General features: G+C 43.7%; 1 protein-coding gene across 1 annotated transcript; it reads left to right on the top strand.

Moving 5' to 3' along the window:
• Positions 1-211: 211 nt before the first annotated feature.
• LOC141085335 (C3a anaphylatoxin chemotactic receptor-like) lies at positions 212-19,256 on the top strand. Its single transcript, XM_073570622.1, has 2 exons — positions 212-345; positions 17,020-19,256. The coding sequence occupies exons 1-2, from the start codon at positions 304-306 to the stop codon at positions 18,031-18,033; spliced, it is 1,056 nt and encodes a 351-aa protein (XP_073426723.1). The 5' UTR covers positions 212-303; the 3' UTR covers positions 18,034-19,256.
• The last annotated feature ends 98 nt before the right edge of the window (positions 19,257-19,354 follow it).

Below are 19,354 nucleotides of genomic sequence, written 5' to 3'. Positions count from 1 at the left end.
TTGAAGTGCCAGTCAGTCTTTTGTGATTTGTGTATCAGTCCTCTGACCAAGCACATTTTCATATTTATAAATATATATATATTTGCATTCGAGATACACTGCTCCCAATGTGTGTTGTTTGGGACGCTGAATGCACCATTGCAGGATGCAGTATTTCGTAATAGACGAATAGAATGATGATTTCATACTTCCGTTTACTCAATGAGGAGGGTGCAGCCTGCTCTCAGCAGACGGTTATCAGGCGGCGCAAAGTATACAGCAATATAGGGATCCCGGCCAGGAAAATGTGTGTACACTCCATAGATGACTATCAGGAACCCGAGGAGCCCTGAAATCTTCATAAAGGTAACATTTGTCCTGTGTTTCGGCAGAGTTCGCTGGTTCACTGTATGTATGGGTGCAGGGGCGCAGCTAACAGGGGGGTTGAGGAAACTGTCACACCCAGACCCTACATTATTGATAGCACATGGTATCTGGGGGCCCAGGAACTCTCAGGGGCCCATATATTATGGTGGGGGAGGGAGTCTCAGTGTCTTTCTGGACATCAGACTGTGAAGCTGCCTGGACGGGCTCGCACATATACAGATCAGTCATTATTACTGTCGTGTGCTCGCAGGATGGTATTATAACCTAATAAAGACAGTCTGCTGCTCTGTAGTAAACCGATGATGCGAACGCTCAGAAATTGTGCTTTTCCTATGCTGATTCTTGTCTCTTCACTGCTCCGAGCAGTGATGACTGAAACGATAAAGATATCACATCTATCCTGCTCCATGACATGTGCTGCTGCCCCGTCACATCTCCTCAACATGCCAGAATCCTGGACCCAACACCTGGAATTATCTCCTGGTAATCCAGTAAGACAATTCCCCCCTCATATTACCTTATTAATCTATCTATCTATCATCTATCTATACTATCCATCTATCTATTATCTATCTATTATCTATCTATCTAAATAGAAAAAACAGACAGCAGCACAAACTTGAGCAGATTTTGGGTGCAATACTTCTATCATTTATCTATCTATCATCTATCTAGTATCTATTTATCTATTATCCATTATCTATCTATTAAGTATGTGTTATCTATCTATCTAGCTATCTGTCATCTAGTATGTATCTGTTATCTATCTTTTATTTACCTATTATTTATCATCTATCTATCTATCTATCTATCTATCTATCTATCTATCGTCTATTTATTTATCTGTTATCTATCTATAGTATCTATCTATTGGTAAATCTATATTTGCATGCGTAGCTGTATGGTATTTAATCTCTAGATATGTCAACTTGGGATAGCCCTTCTAAGGATAATACGTTTCCAGGACTGAAATATTGATGACCACTATTTAGGATAGGACATCAAAATTAGATTGGTGGTGGTCCGATTACTTCCACACCATTGGGATCTGCTATTATCAGCTCCAGAGGTGGCTAAATTTAAATGAAGCAGTGTGTAGATTCAAAACAGCACATCTCCTCACTGTGTAGTGACTATACCTTGGTACTGCAGCTCAGCTCCTATGGGAGCAGTACACTGGAACAGTCACTACACAGGGGGCAGAGCTGTGCTGTTTTGGCTCCCAACACTATACTTGTTTAAATCCGTAGCTGTTAACAACTCATTGGTGTGGGTTCAAAGTGTAGGACACCAATAGAGCATTGTGAGCAGCCTCCAGTATTATATCAGACAGACAGGGTGGACAGCAGTGTGAACAGCCTCTTCTTAACGCAACACCCCTGGCATCTCCAGTATTAGATTGAATAAACAGGGTGGACATCAGTGTGAGCAGCCTCTTCTAACCTCAGCCCCTCTGGCATTTTCATATTGAATTATAAAAATAGGATGAATAGCAGTGTGAGCAGTCTCTTCTTACCTCAATACCCTTGGCATCTCCAGTATTAGATCAAACAAAAGCAAGACATAGCTGAACTAGAGCAGGTGCAGAGAAGAGCGACCAGGGTTATTAGAGTACTGGGGGATCTGCAATAGCAAGACAGGTTATTAAACTTGGGGTTCTTTATTTTGGAAAAATGAATGCTTAGGGGTGATCTTATTACAATGTATAAATATATGAGGGGACAGTACAAAGACCTTTCTAATATCTTTTTACTCTTAGACCTGTGATGGAGACAAGGGGGCATCCTCTATGTCTGGAGGAAAGAAGGTTTAATCATAATAACAGATTTAGATTCTTTACTGTAAGAGCAGTGAGACTATGGAACTTTCTGCTGTATGATGTTGTTATGAGTGATTCACTACTAAAATTTAAGAAGGGACTGGATGCCTTTCTTGAAAAGTATAATGTTACAGGGTAAGTACAGTCATGGCAAAAAGTTTTGAGAATGACACAAATATTAATTTTTACAAAGTCTACTGCTTCATTTTTTCTAATGGCAATTTGCATATACTCCAGAATGTTATAAAGAGTGATCAGCTTAACAGCAATTACTTGAAAAGTCAATATTTGCCTAGAATATGAACTTTATCCCCCAAAACACATTTCAACATCATTGCAGCCCTGCCTTAAAAGGACCAGCTAACATCGTTTCAGTGATTGCTCCATTAACACAGGTGTGGGTGTTGATGAGGACAGGGCTGGAGATCAATCTGTCATGATTAAGTAAGAATGACACCACTGGACACTTTAAAAGGAGGCTAGTGCTTGGCATCATTGTTTTTCTTCTGTTAACCATGGTTATCTCTAAAGAAACACGTGCAGTCATCATTGCACTGCACAAAAATGGCCTAACAGGGAAGAGTATCACAGCTAGAAAGATTGCACCTCAGTCAACAATCTATCGCATCATCAAGAACTTCAAGGAGAGAGGTTCCCTTGTTGCCAAAAAGGCTCCAGGGCGCCCAAGAAAGACCAGCAAGCGCCAGGACCGTCTCTTAAAAGTGTTTCAGCTGCGGGATCGGGCTACCAGCAGTGCAGAGCTTGCTCAGGAATGGCAGCAGGCAGGTGTGAGTGCATCTGCACGAACTGTGAGGCGGAGACTCTAGGAGCAAGGCCTGGTCTCAAGGAGGGCAGCAAAGAAGCCACTTCTCTCCAGAAAAAACATAATGGACAGACTGATATTCTGCAAGAGGTACAGGGAGTGGACTGCTGAGGACTGGGGTAAAGTCATTTTCTCTGATGAATCCCCTTTTCGATTGTTTGGGACATCTGGAAAACGGCTTATTCGGAGAAGATGAGGTGAGCGCTACCACCAGTCTTGTCTCATGCCAACTGTCAAGCATCCTGAAACCATTCATGTGTGGGGTTGCTTCTCAGCCAAGGGAATGGGCTCTCTCTCAGTCTTGCCTAAAAACACAGCCATGAATAAAGAATGGTACCAGAATGTCCTCCGAGAGCAACTTCTCCCAACCGTCCAAGAGCAGTTTGGCGATCAACAATGCCTTTTTCAACATGATGGAGCACCTTGCCATAAAGCAAAGGTGATAACTAAATGGCTCAGGGAACAAAACATAGAGATTTTGGGACCATGGCCTGGAAACTCCCCAGATCTTAATCCCATTGAGAACTTGTGGTCAATCATCAAGAGACAGGTGGACAAACAAAAACCTTCAAATTCAGACAAAATAAAAGCATTGATTTTGCAAGAATGGACTGCTATCAGTCAGGATTTGATCCAGAAGTTGATTGAGAGCATGCCAGGGAGAATTGCAGAGGTCCTGAAGAAGAAGGGTCAACACTGCAAATATTGACTTGCTGCATTAACTCATTCTAACTGTCAATATAACCTTTCGTTACTCATAATATTGTTGCAATTATATTTCTGTATGTGATAAAAACATCTGACAAACACACATAAAAACCAGAGGTCAGCAGATCATGTGAAAATATAATATTTGTGTCATTCTCAAAACTTTTGGCCATGACTGTATACTAGATTCCTTGATATGGTGTTGACCAAGGGAACTAGTCTGATTGCCATATGTGGAGTCGGGAAGGAATTTTTTTCCCCAATGTGGAGCTTAGTGTTTGCCGCATTGGTTTTCTTTGTCTTCCTCTGGATCAACATGTTAGGATATGGGTTGAATTAGATGGACTTAAAGTCTCCCTTCAACTTTAAATACTATGTTACTATGTAAACTGGGAGGACAGCAGTATGAGCAACATCTTCTTACCTCAGCACCCCTATTATCTCCAGTATTAGATCACATATACATTGCGGACACCAGTGTGAGCAGCCACTTCTTAATTCAGCACCCTTGGTATCTTCAGTATTAGATCAAGTAGACAGGGTGGACAGCAGTGTGAACAGCCTTTACTTACCTCAGCACCACTGGTATCTCCAGTATTGAATCATAGAGACAAGATGAACATCACTGTGAGCAGCCTCTTCTTACCTTAGCATTCCTGGCATCTCCAGTATTAGAGCAGATAGACAGGGTGGACAGCAGTGTGAGTGGCCTCAACTTATTTCAGCACTCCTGATATCTCCAGTATTTGATTAGATAGACAGTAAGGACATTAATGTGAGCAGTCTCTTCTTACCTCTGTACCCCTGGTACCTCCAGTATGAGATCAGATAGACAGGGTGGCCAGCAGTGTGAGCAGCCTCTTCTTACCTCAGCAGTTATGGTATCTTCAGTATTAGATCAGATAGATGGGGTGGACAGCAGTGTGAGCAGCCTCTTACTTCAGCATCCCTGGTATCTCCAGTATAAGATCATATAGACAGAGTGGACAGCAGTGTGAGCGGCCTCTACTTACCTCACCACACCTGGTATCTACAATATTTGATTAGATAGACAATGAAGACATTTGTGTGAGCAGCCTCTACTCACCTCTGTAACCCTGGGATCTCCAATATGAGAACAGATAGACAAGGTGGACAGCAGTGTGAGCCGCCTCGTCTTACCTCAGTAGCCATGGTATTTACAGTATTAGATTACAGAGTCATAGTGGACAGCAGTGTGAGTGGCTTATTCTAATCTATGCACACCTGGCATCTCCAGTATTAGATTAGATAGACAAGGTGAATAGCAGTGTGAGCAGCCTATTCTAACCTCAACACACCTGGTATCTCCAGTATTAGATCAGATAAAAAGGGAGGACAGCAGTATGAGTGGCCTATTCTAACCTCAGCACCTCTGGCATCTCCAGTATTAGATCAGATAGACAGGATGGACAGCAGTGTTAGCAGCCTATTCTAAACTCAACACACCTGGTATCTCTATCATTAGATCAGATAGATAGGGTGGACAGCAGTGTGAGCGGCCTCTTCTTACCTCAGCACCCCTGGTGTCTCCAGTATCAGATCATATAGACAGGGTGGACGGCACTGTGAGCAGCTTCTTCTTACCTCAGCGCAAATGGTATCTCCAGTATTCAATCAAATTTTCAGGTTGCACAGCACTGTGAAAAGTGTCTTCTTCCTTCAGCCCCCTTGGGATCTGTATCATTAGATTGCATAGACAGGGTGCACAGCAGGGTTAGCAGTCTCTTCCTACCTCAGCAACCTGGCAGTGCCAGTATTACTTCTGCATACCCACTGCCAGCACATCTTCCTACCCATAAAGGGATGGGGCAGAGCATCCTCCTATATATTATCACCAGCTTTAATTAAAAACAACCCTATACCAAATAGAAAAGATAAGTTTATGCCACCTCCTTATTGGTTGAGCACCTAAGAATTGCTGATGAGTTTCATGTTGTGCAGTGTATATTTGGCAGCAGTAAAGTGACTGCATCCATATTGGATTATCACTACTTTTTATAATTTAAACTGATCCTTACTTGAAAGGTTTAGTCCTAAACCCAAGGAAAGTAAGTTTGATGTGCTCTTTGGTTAGAATGTGCACTAAGAACCATATTATTATAGTCTATATAGCAATAACACAATTTAAGGTCTGCATATTTTAAGGATATTTCTATCAATTGAATTTTCAGAAAGCACAGTAAATTCATATTACGGTAAGCTAAAAATAACATTTTTCTTCTTGTACCTCTTTGCTTTTTTTGCCATTTGCTCCTATATGCATTCAACTTCAGATAAGTGAATGGGCAGTCATACTCTTACCTTGTTAGAACTATGTTTCCCAGGAGCACCCTGCTTTTCCATAGTGCAGCAGAACCCGCCCTCCTTCTCCTTTGTGTTAGCTACTAGCCCCACCTCTCTGACTCAACTGAATTATGATATTTGACATATCATTAAGGGAATCTAAGCATAGAATTCACTCTATTTGTGTCATGATCCCAGTGCGGGTTGGACCTGCAAGCTTGGGGTTAATGTCTGGAACCAGTGCTGGTGGACCTGCACTTCTGGGGTTGAATGTTATGATCTCAGTGCAGGCTCTTACCTGCACACCTGGGGCTTATTATTGTGGCCTCTCCTTGGTTCTGGGAAAGCTTTTTATAGCATCAGGAAGCTCCAATCCCCATCAGTTATACTTTCGCCCTTGGCAGAGTGTGTTGACCCCTGAGTGTGTTTGCGCTGTGTTCTTGTTTGCCTAATACTTTGGTTTCGACTCGGTCTGTTCTCTGCATACTGCTTGCTGGATTCTGCTTGGTACCTTCTATGTATGTTTGATTTTGACCGCTGCCTGGCCCCGACTATCCGTTCTGTCTCATCCCTGGTACTTTACTGCTATCTCTGTGTATGACCCCCGTTTGTCTGACCTGAGCATTCCTGTAGTTGTGTCCTGCCGATCTCTGGCAGCAGGACGCTGAGCCCCGCCCCTTGCAGTCACATTACTGTAGGTCCTTCACTGCTTGCTAACTTCAGCGTCTCCAGGTCCTGTTTGCCTGAGCTTCCCGGCCGTATTTAACCCCGGGCCCCCCTGCAGTGTGGGTGAGTCCCTGCTTAGCGGTGGCTGCACGCCGGCGCTGACATGACTGTGACATTATAACTGACCATTATGTTTTTGGGGGTTTTTTGTGCAGAGAATTATGGATCCTATACAGTCTCTGACTGAACAGATGAAAAATCTGAGTCAGATGTTTCAGGGTTTATCTCTGGAGCAGCAAGCTCTTGCTCGTTCTCAGCAGCAGGTTTCTGAGACAGTGCAGGGGGCTTTATCTGCTGCGTCTCTGGGGGCTGGGGCGAGTGATGTTGTTCTGGTGTCCCCGGAACCACCTGTTAAACTGCCAGACTTCTTTTCTGGGAACAAAAAGAAGTTCAGGATCTTCATGGAGGGTGGCAAACTGTTTTTTAGTTTGAGACCACGTTCCTCTGGGGACGAAAGCCAGAAGGTAGGGGTCATTATGTCCTTATTAAGAGGGTCCCCACAAGCTTGGACTTTTTCCCTTCCTCCCACTGCCCCTGAGAGAGTGTCGGTGAATGCATTTTTTGAGGCTCTCGGGCACATATATAATGAGCCGGACCGAGTACGATTGGCAGAGGGCATGGTGATGAGTGTCTGTCAGGGGAAACACTCGGCTGAGTTGTTTTGTACTGAATTCTGCCGCTGGGCCGCAGAGCTCTCTTGGGACGAGGACGCGCTTCGAGGACTCTTTCGCAGAGGCTTGTCCGAGCGGCTGCAGGATGCCTTGGCGTTACATCCCCCACCTAACTCTCTCGAGGATGCCATGACCCAGGCCGTCCGAATGGACCGCAGGTTGCGGGCCAGAGGGGTGATGCAGGTGGAGACTCCATTGTTCCCCAGTGGAAAAGAGACTTTCTCTGAGCTCATGGACGTAGGCGCTCTCTCCCTGAAGGATAAGGAGAGAAAACGCCGGAGGGAAAAGTGGTTATGCTTCTATTGCGGTAAAACGGGACATTGGAAAAGGGAGTGTTCTGATTGCCCATCCTCGACCGGGTCGGCAGGAAACGACTAGGTCTGGGTAGTCAGTGGGGAGGCTACTCAGACCCTCAGGTACCCTTTTCCTCATTTTCTAAGGTTTGGCTTCATGTGGAACTGTTAGTGGACGGTTGTTCTTTTTCCGCTACAGCCTTCGTGGACTGCGGATCATCCATCAATCTTATTGACTCCCAACTGGTCACACGCTGCAAGATAGGGACAGCTAGGCTCAAGGTTCGATCAAGGTGGTGGCCATTGACTCCTCCTCCCTCACTAAAGAGGGAATTCTCTTTATGTCTGATTTGTTTTCGCTCAGAGTGGGCGCTACTCATGTGGAAAACTTAAGTTGTTTGGTTCTCGATGATCTACCAGCAGGGTTGGTGTTGGGCATGCCCTGGTTACAATGCCATAACCCAGTTATTAACTGGAAAACGGGGGAGATTGTTCAATTTTGGTTTAATGATTCTAAGTTATGTGATAAATCTGCACTGCTGGTTGAACCTGTTAAATCAGTGTCTATGTCATCTGTCGAGCTGGAAGGTATTCCGGAGTACCTGAAAGACTTTGAAGATGTATTCTCTGAAAGCGAGGCCGAGATGTTGCTGCCACATAAACCCTTTGACTGTGCTATCGAGCTAGTCCCGGGGGCTAAATTGCCTAAAGCCCATCTGTTTAATTTATCTGGTCCTGAGTGCTTAGCTATGAAGGATTACATTGCTAAGAGTCTTCGCAAGGGACTCATACGTCCCTTAGTCCCACCTGTGGCAGCAGGTTTTTTTTTGTAAAGAAAAAAGATGGCGGTTTACGTCCCTGACTCGATTTTCGTGAGCTTAATAAGATTACTGTATGGAATGCGTACCCCCTTCCGTTGATTCCCGATTTGTGCAACCAACTATCAGGGGCAAAATAGTTCTCTAAACTGGATATTCGGGGGGCATATAATTTGATAAGGGTCCGGGAGGGGGATGAATTTAAAACGGCGCTCCTCATGTCCGAGGGACTGTTTGAAAATTTAGTCATGCCATTTGGTCTTACCAATGCCCCAGCCATATTTCAGAATTTCATCAACGTAGTATTCTCAGATCTCATTGGTCGTTTTGTTGTTATCTACTTATATGATATTTGATATACTCCTCCGACAGTCATTCTCATCTGAAAAATGTATGAACCGTTCTCCAAAGACTGAGGGAAAATCATCTGTTTGCCAAATTGGTGAAATGTGTGTTTTTTGTTCAGGAATTGTCTTTTTTGGGATTAATTGTGTCCTGTGAGGGTTTTTGCATGGACCCCAAGAAGGTGCATGCCATTGCGGATTGGGTGCAACCCTGAGATCTTAAGGGTCTTCAGCGCTTCGCCAATTATTACCGCAAATTTATTCGGGGGTTTTCACAGGTGGTCAAACCACTCAGAGATCTAACATGCAAAGGTGTGGATGTGAGAAATTGGTCCTCGTTCACAAAAGAGGCCTTTGCGACTCTGAAAAAATGCTTTATGTCTGCTCCTGTGTTAGTACAACCAGATCCGTCCAAACCATTTGTTGTGGAGGTGGACGCCTCCGAGGTGGGGGTGGGGGCAGTGTTGTCCCAAGGGCCTGCCACTCTAACCAACCTTAGGCCATGTGCTTTCTTTTCCAGGAAGTTCTCTGCTGCTGAAAGAAATTACAATGTAGGCAATAGAGAGCTTCTTGTGGTCTAGTTGGCATTTGAGGACTGGAGGCACTTTTTGGAGGGGGCCAGTCACCTGGTTACAGTGATCACCGATCACAAAAATTTGTCATACATTGAGTCTACTAAAAGACTAACACCCAGACAGGCCCGTTGCTCGCTTTTTTTTTCCCATTTTCAGTTTACTATTACATTTCGTCCAGGGTCAAAGAATGTCAAGGCTGACGCCTTATCTCGCAGTTCTCATCCTGTATCTTCCCCTGAGCCACCGTCCTCCATTCTTCACCCTGGGGTTGTGTTAGCAGGGATCTTGTCTGAATTGGAACGGGAGATTGAGGGGGCCCAGTTGCTGGCTCCTGCGGCCAAGCCAGGGGGCAAATTGTTTGTCCCAGAGCAACTTCGCTTTAAACTCTTGCAGGAGTTCAATGAATCCAAGCTGAGTGCTCACCCTGGTATATCAGCCACGCATTTGGCAGTGGCTAGGATCTTTTGGTGGCCTACCCTTGGTTCTGACATACAAAAATTCATTTCTGGTTGTGGGGTCTGCGCTCGTTCTAAAAGTTCTCATAGCTGGCCAGCGGGGGAGCTGATGCCCTTGGCAGTTACCGAAAGACCATGGACCCACCAACTAAGGGTTCAGTCCTCATTATGGTGAGTTTTCTCGTCTGGTTTCGGGGTGTCCCGGGGCTGAGGGCTCTGTTCAGCGATTAAAAAATACGTGGGCGGAAGTCCAGTGGAATATATCTATGTCTCAAGGCAGGTATAAGTTTTTCGCGGACAGGAAACAAACACCTGGTCCCACGTTTCAGGTTGGAGAGCAAGTTTGACTCTCCACGCAAAACATTAAGCTGAAGATTCCTTCAGCCAAGCTGGGACCCAAATTCATTAGTCCGCACAAGATTGAGGAAAAAATCAATCCAGTGACGTACAGGCTGTGCCTTCCACCCTCTTTCAAGATCCCTAATGTCTTCCATAGATCTCTACTGAAAACTTTTGAAGCAGTCCTGGGAGATTCAGAGACCGCTGCTCCTCCGGTTTTGGTTGAGGGACATGTGGAATATGAGATTGATCATATAGTAGATTCCAGTTTGGTATGGCGGTCAGTACAGTACCTGGTTCAATAGAAGGGGTATGGGCTGGAGGACAGGTCCTGGGTGCCGGCCCGGTTGATGCATGCGGATCGCCTGGCTCGGGCATTCCATGCTAGGTACCCGGGCAAGCCTGGGGGTCCAGAGGACCCCCATTGAGAGGGGGTACTGTCATGATACCATTGCGGGTTGGACCTGCACGCTTGGGGTTAATGTCTGGAACCAGTGCTGGTGGACCTGCACTTCTGGGGTTAAATGTTATGATCTCAGTGCAGGCTCTTACTTGCACACCTGGGGCTTATTATTGTGGCCTCTCCTTGGTTCTGGGAAAGCTTTTTATAGCCTCAGGAAGCTCCAATCCCCATCAGTTATACTTTTGCCCTTGGCAGAGTGTGTTGACCCCTGAGTGTGTTTGTGCTGTGTTCTTGTTTGCCTGATACTTTGGTTTCGACTCGCTCTGTTCTCTAGATACTGCTTGTTGGATTCTGCTTGGTACCTTCTATGTCTGTTTGGCTTTGACCGCTGCCTGGCCCCGACTATCCGTTCTGTCTCATCCCTGGTACTTTACTGCTATCTCTGTGTATGACCCCCATTTGTCTGACCTGAGCATTCCTGTAGTTGTGTCCTGCTGATCTCTGGCAGCAGGACGCTAAGCCCCACCTCTTGCAGTCACATGACCGTAGGTACTTCACTGCCTGCTAACTTCAGCGTCTCCAGGTCCTGTTTGCCTGAGCCTCCCGGCCGTATCTGACCCTGGGCCCCCCTGCAGTGTGGGTGAGTCCCTGCTCAGTGGTGGCTGCACGCCGGCGCTAACAGGACCGTGACAATTTGTATGTGCATTCTATGCTCCTATGCAGTATTCTGCCAGCCCAAGTTTATCTTCTATATCAGATTAGGTGCCTGTGTTTTTTTCCATCACTGTGTACTGGTTTCCAGTGATGCTCAACTATCTTACAAATCACAATAGAACTTTTAATACCTAAGCGGTGCAAGGTAGAGCTGTGATTGCTGTCTGCAGTAGACCGATCAGTGAGATGTAACTGCAAATGCTGCTCTGTTCATGCATATGACAAAGGATTATCTTCTGCCATATGCATCAACAGAGCAGTAGTTGCAGTTTCACATTATTGATGTGTCTGCTGCAGGCAACAAATGTAGTTCAGATCTAAACTACCTACTGTGTTTCTCCCAAAATAAGACAGGGTCTTGTAATATTTTTTGCTACGAAAGTATCAGGAAAACCGCACTGTACTTGCTCACTGAGCCAGTGCGCGTGTCCTGAGTGTCAGGATCCTGTCAGTGCCGGCGTGCAGCCTCCGCTGAACAGGGACTCACCCGCACTGTAGGGGTACCGGGGTCAGGTACAGCCAGAAAGTACCGATGCACAGGACCTGTGGATACTGAAGTTTAGCAAGCAGACACGGGACCTACGGTCATGTGACTGCAAGGGGGCAGGGCTTAGCATCCTGCTTAGTGAGATGGAAAGACACTATACAGAATTACTCAGAGTCAGGCAAAACGGGGTTCATACACAGAGATAGCCGTAACGTACCAAGGATGAGACAGAGCGGATAGTCAGGGCCAAGCAACAGTCAAAACCAAACAGACATAGAAGGTACCAAGCAGAATCCAAAGCAATATCCAGAGAACAGACAGAGTCATACACAGATTATCAAGCAACCAGAACACAGCACAAACACACTCAGGGGTCACCACACAAAGCCAAGGGCAAGAGTATAACTGACAGGGATTGGAGCATCCTGAGGCTATAAGAAGCCTCTCCCAGAACCAGGGAGAGGCCACAATCATAGCCCCAGTTGTGCAGGTAAGCCTTCCCCCGGGATCACAACCTTTAACCCCAGAAATGCCAGTCATCAGCACTGGTTTCAGACATTAACCCCACGTGTGCAATTCAAACCAGCACTGAGATCATGACAGAAAGATGGGTTAGGGCTTATTTTCAGAGGATGTCTTATTTGTTTCAATGGACAATTGCCATTTATTCTTGATAAAAAACAATCATTATTTATTGTAATATAATCATATCATCACACAAACACTGCACATACACATGCATATACGCATACTGCACATACACATGTATACACACAAACACACACTGCACATATACAATATATACACACAAACACACACACACATTTAGATATTCACCCACTGCACATATAGTACATACCAGACTGTCTCCTCTACAGTTCCACTAGACACATGATTGTGATGACACTAAAGGTCCTTAAGCAATCCAAACTTCAGAACATAAATGCTGGTGGTCCCTAAGAGAGTGGGGGCCCTGAGAAATTAACCAGTTCCCCCCTTTTTGCTTAATATAGCCTCTGCATACAAACCTGCCGACTCTTTATTTCCTCTAGACTCATGCAGTTAAAGGACTTTTGGTAACATCATGTTCACATGAGCGTAATGTCACCAAAGGTCCTTAAGCAGTTTTAACCTTGGAATAAAAATGGAGAGTCACATAAGAGCAGGGGTGGGCAATTAATTTTGCCATGGGGCCGCATTAGAAATTGGGATGCTGTCAGAGGGCTGGACTGTTGAAAAGTGAAGAAGTTGTAAGGGTTAAAAGTTGACCAGCGATTTCTCATTTTTGCAACACCATTTTTTTTAGGGACCACATCACATTTGAAGTCACTTTGAGGGGTCTATATGACAGAAAATACCCAAAAGTGACACCATTCTAAAAACTGCACACCTCAAGGTGCTAAAACCTACATTCAAGAAGTTTATTACCCCTCCAGATGCTTCACAGGAATTTTCTGAATGTTTAAGAAAAATTAACATTTAACTTTTTTTCAGAAAAAAATTATTTAGGTCCAATTTATTTTATTTTTCCAAGGGTATCAGGAGAAATTGGACCCCAAAAGTAATTGTGCAATTTGTTCTGAGTACGCTGATACCTCATATGTGGGGGTAAACTACGGTTTGGGCACATGGCAGAGCTCGGAAGGGAAAGAGCGCTGTTTGACTTTTTCAACGCAAAATTGGCTGGAATTGAGATTAAACGCCATGTCGCGTTTTGAGAGCCCCTGATGTGCCTGATCAGTCAGAACCCCCCACAAGTGACCCCATTTTGGAAGCTAGACCTCCCCAAGGAACTTATCTAGATGTGTGATGAGAACTTTCAACCCCAGGTGTTTCACTAAAGTTTATAATGCCCGAACATGGAAATGAATAAATCATATTTTTTCCACAAACATAGTCCTCAATTTTTTATTGTCCCAAGGGTAACAGGAGAAATTGGTCGCCAAAATTTGTACATTGTGTCCTGAGTACGCTGATACCCTATATGTGGGAAAAAAACACTGTATGTGCACACGTCAGGACTCAGAAGGGAAGTAGTGACGTTTTGGATTGCAGACTTTGATGGAATGGTCAGTGTGCATCATGTCATGTTTGAAGAGCCCTTGATGTGCCTAAACAGTGGAAACCCCCACAAGAGCCCCCATTTTGGAAACTAGACCTCTAAGGAACTTGTGTAGATGTGTGGTGAGAACTTTGAACCCCAAAGTGCTTCACAGAAGTTTATAACGCAGAGCCTTAAAAATAAAAAACATATTTTTTTCCACAAAAATGATATTTTTTTCACCCAATTTTTTATTTTCCCAAGGGTATCAGAAGACATTGGACCCCAAGAGTTATTGTGCAATTTGTCCAGAGTATGCTGATATCCCAAATGTGGGGGTAAACCATTGTTTTGGCGCATGGCAGAGCTCGGAAGGGAAAGAGCACTGTCGACTTTTTCAACCCAGAATTGGCTGGAATTGAGATCAGACGCCATGTTGCATTTGGAAACCCCCCAATTCTAACTCCAACCCTAACTCAAACACACCACTAACTCTAATTCCAACCCTAACCATAACCCTAACCACAAACCTAACCCTAACACACCCTAACCCTAATCCCAACCCTATTCCTAATCCTAATGTTAGACCCATTCCTAGCCCTAACTTTAGCTCCAACCCTAACCCTAAATTTAGCTCCAACCCTAACTCTAACTTTAGTCCCATCCCTAACCCTAACTTTAGCCCTAACCCTAATGGGAAAATGGAAATAAATACTTTTTTTTATTTTATTATTTTCCCTAACTAATGGGGTGATAAAGGGGAGTATGATTTACTATTTATAGCAGGGTTTTATGTTTGACAGCTGTCACACGCTAAAAAGACGCTTTTTATTGCAAAAAATAGTTTTTGCATCACCACATTTTGCGAGTTATATTTTTTCCATATTTTGTCCCACAGAGTCATGAGAGGTCTTTTTTTGCGGGACGAGTTGACATTTTTATTGGTACCATTTTCGGGCACATGAAATTTTTTGATCGCTTTTTATTACGATTTTTGAGAGACAGAATGAACAAAAACTAGCAATTTATGAATTTCTTTTGGGGGGGGCGTTTATACCATTCCGTGTGTGGTAAAATTGATAAGGCAGTTTTATTCTTTGGGTTAGTACGATTACAGCGATACCTCATTTATATCATTTTTTGTTTTGCCTCTTTCATACAATAAAAACAATTTTATCTAAAAAAAAAAATTTTTTTGCATCGCTTTATCCTGCGAGCTAAAACTTTTTTATTTTTTTGCTGATAATGCTGTATTGTGGCTCATTTTTTGTGGGACAAGATGACGTTTTCAGCAGTACCATGTTTATTTATATTCGTCTTTTTGATCATGTTATTCCACTTTTTGTTCAGCGGTATGATGATAAAGCATTGCTTTTTTGCCTTGTTTTTTTAAGGGGTTCACTAAAGGGGTTAGGCTAGTTTCACACTAGCGTATTTTACATGCAGCGCGCGGTGCCGCTAAGCCCCGCCCCCTGCCCGCCCCGTCCGGTCATCTCCTCCTACTATCGCACATGGCTGCATGCGATCTGCGCACCCTATCTTTAGCGTAGGGTGCGCTGGCCATGCGCTAGTGGGATTTTTGCGGGTGCTGCGCACTTTTTAAGGTGCACCAAAATGCAACATGGTGCGTTCGGCGCAAACCGGCGCACATTCAAAAGTGCGCAGCGCACGCAAAAATCCTTCTAGCGCACGGCCAGCGCATGGTCTGCACACCCTATGCTAAAGATAGGGTGTAGCACAGATCGCATGCAGCCATGTGCGATAGTAGGAGGAGATAATGGATGGGGCGGGCAGGGGGCGGGGCTTAGTGGCGCCGTGTGCTGCATGTAAAATATGCTAGTGTGAAACTAGCCTTAACTAGTGGGACAGTTTTATAGGGCTGGTCGTTACGGATGTGGCGATACTAAATATGTGTAGTTTTATTGTTTTTTTATTTACATAAAGAAATGTATTTTTGGACCAATATTTATTTTTTTTTTCTTTATTTAGGAATTTTAAAAAAATTTTTTTTACACATGTTAATTTTTTTTTTTTTTACTTTTTTACTTTGTCTGAAGGTGGAACATCACTATAAAGTGTCAGATCGCTGATCTGACACTTTGCACAGTACTGTGTCAGATCAGCGATCTGACAGGCAGTGCAGGAGGCTTGCCGGTGCCTGCTCTCAACAGGCACTTACAAGCCACCTCCCTGCAGGACTGGGAAGAAACCTGTGGCCATTTTGGATCCAGGGGCCTGCAGGGAGGAGGTCCCCGGAACAACACAATCACATTGCATTATTCTGGGGGTCTCAGGGAAGCACACAAGGAGCCCCCTCCCTGCGCGATGCTTCTCTATGCCACCGGAACGCTACGATCATGTTTGATCACAGTTTGTCGGGGGTTAAAGTGCCAGGAGCAGTCTGTAATTATCAAAGCTGACATCCGGCCACGATCAGCTGCGCTCTCTCCGTGATTGCGGCTGATCGCATATGACGTATTATTCCATCTATGGGGATTAAGTCCCAGGTCACATGGATGGAATAATACAGTATGTCATATGGCAGAAAGGGGTTACTATGACAAGTGACAATATGCTTTGCTTTTGTCAATTAATGCAGAACCTATAGGGAGTCAGTTCGATGTGGCTCAATCTTTAGGATACAGCAGGAAAGGCAGAAAATGCCTGATGCTAATAATAAGAGTCCACAAAATAGAAGATTTAGTCAAGGATCTGTTATTGGCAAGAGATTCAGGCTGCCAGTTTTGTTCAATATCGAATCGGTATCTGCATATATTCATCAGCTAAGTGGATAAGAATATATATATATTTATATAGTGAAGGAAATAATTATTTGATCCTTTGCTGATTTTGTAAGTTTTCCCACTGACAAAGACATGAACATTTTAACCCCTTACTGCCATCGGACGGGATAGCATGTCCGATGGCAGTACCCCCGCTTTAATGTTGGCTCCGGCGGTGAGCCCGCATCAAAGCCGGGACATGTCAGTTGTCGCGGTCCACCCGCGCCTATTAACTAGTTAAATGCCGCTGTCAAACTCTGACAGCGGCATTTAACATTCGCTTCCGGCCATATCTCTTTTTGCTCTTTAAACGACATCATATAATTTATTTTTCTTTTTATATTCTTCAGTGTATCCCTTCAATCAAGAAAATGGAGAATTACTCAAACCTCGACATCAACATTACCTTGAAAAAATATTGTGATATCACTGGAAATATCAGTGTTGATTCCAATGTTACCGGCATTGCATCGGCTGTTATTTTTGCCTTGGTTTTCCTATTGGGGACAACAATAAATTGCTTCGTCTTATGGATCAAAGTTTTCAAGATGGAAAAGACATATCGAGCAACCTTGTCCTTCCATTTGTTCATCGCAGGTTTTATTTTCTCATTGATTCGCCCTTTGGACATGGTCTACTTTGCCTTGGACATTCACTGGCCCTTTGGTTCCTTTATGTGCAGGCTCGACGGTGCTATTTTCTATCTCTACATGTTTGGGAGTGTTTTCATTCACACATTATACAGTATAGACTATTGGCTGGTGATCATGTTTCCCTTTCGCTACATATCCTATCGGACAGTGAAATTAGCTTCTAAAGAACTCTTAGGCATCTGGATCTTCTCTCTTGGGCTCTGTGTGCCTTACTTCATTTTCAAAGACACATATGATTGTCTGAACTCAACGAAATGTGTCTATGGTGTCCAACACAACAAGAAGGTCCAGTATCAGTCCATAGTAATCATTGCATTTGTCCTTGGTTTCATCTTGCCTTTCCTGGTTATCATTTCATGTGTTGTTATCACAGGATTATTTTATCACAGGAAGAAACCCTCACGATATACGACAAGCCTCAAACTGATTTTCTCCCTCCAGATAATTTATGGTCTTTGTTGGATTCCCTACCACGTTTTCTCCTTTCTGTCTTCCTTTGCAACCGGAGAAAGCATTTCAAATTCATCTATTGACAAGGGTCTAAATCTCACCATGGCCTTGCCCTCGCTGACGGCTTTTATAAACCCTTTGCTGTACACTTTTTTTAGTCCAGATTTTCAGAAAGCTTTTTCAATACAGTCAATGTTTAAAAAAAAATTTGGAACTAGGAAATATCCGGCTGAAAAAAATCTTGAAACATGTTATTGCTAAGTAAACAATGTAACAACTCCTCTTCTTCCTTAATCAAGAGGAACCAATAAGGGAAAATCCAGCTCTTGATGGAGCTTTCACTATAAAATCCTGCTTTATTTCTACACTTAAGAAATATGTAGCCAGGAACTGACCTACAGCCTATCTATATGCTTTGTATTACTCCTTTCACAAGTTCTGATGGTGTACGTAGAATTGCCCTCTAAGGGCACATCCACACGTTCAATTTGTGGTCAGTTTTTTACATAGAATCATAGAATGTTTGAGATAGAAGGGACCTCCGGTGTCAGTGTGTCCAACCCCCTGCTAAACCGTCTCAGACAGATGTCTGTCCAGCCACTGTTTGAAGACTTCCATTCAAGGAGAACTCACACCTCTCATGGCTGCCTATTCCACTCATTCCACACATCAGTCTTTGGAGGAAGAAGGTGAAAAATTCAGAAATGTTGCATGTGTTTCTATTATACTTTTCCTCTGACTGTTCCACTCATGATTCTGGCTTACAAACACTGATGTAAAATACTGACCAAATTTTGAACATATGAACGTGGCCTAAAACTATGTGATAGGTCATGTTACATCAATAGTCAGCTGATTATTACAGCGTGGGAGAGAGTATCACGCTATGCAATAAGTATGTGCATATACGTATGTAAAACAACTCAATGCACCTCAGTCTGGATTGTAATATAATCACAGCATAGAATACTATTGTATATAGGTATATTCCAGTACTAACTACTTGCTGGATGTTCGCACTGCTCGTATGTATTTGGCTGAGCTGTAGATGCCGCTACCAGTCCTGGTTAGAAATTTTTCCATGTGTTCATTCCGTCTCCCATCAGCCCAATGGGTGGTGATTTCATGGCAGCCAGGGACCTATTGAAGAACTCTGAATGTGCCACATCTGTAATCCTATACAATCATACAACAGACTTTAATATTACAGTATTTCACTGCATTGTAAAGGCAATCAAGAAACTGAAGGTTCAATTTCCTAAGAGGACAAATTAAAAATTCCCACTTGGACAACTACTGCTTAGAGTTTTCATGAGTTCCTTCGGGCACTCCAGTTTTCTTCTACACCCCAAAGACATACTAATTGGGAATCTAGATTATGAACCCCAACAGGGACAATGATGAAAATGTCTGTAAACTTCGGTTGAATATGTTGGTTCTTTATTAGTGAGTAATAATAATTAAATGTCTAGTTTGTTTCAGGAGCTTTATCTTATGGTATCACCCTCTGACAAGTTTTTAGAACCTTTTGATTTAAGAATTCTTTAGTTTCTGGATTAAGGATTGGTTTCTCTCCTGTGCA

Source organism: Dendrobates tinctorius, unplaced genomic scaffold (assembly GCF_039654945.1).
Source record: "Dendrobates tinctorius isolate UK_male_01 unplaced genomic scaffold, ASM3965494v1 ptg000028l, whole genome shotgun sequence".
Lineage (NCBI taxonomy): Eukaryota > Metazoa > Chordata > Amphibia > Anura > Dendrobatidae > Dendrobates > Dendrobates tinctorius.
This window is presented reverse-complemented; position numbering and strand designations above follow the sequence as displayed.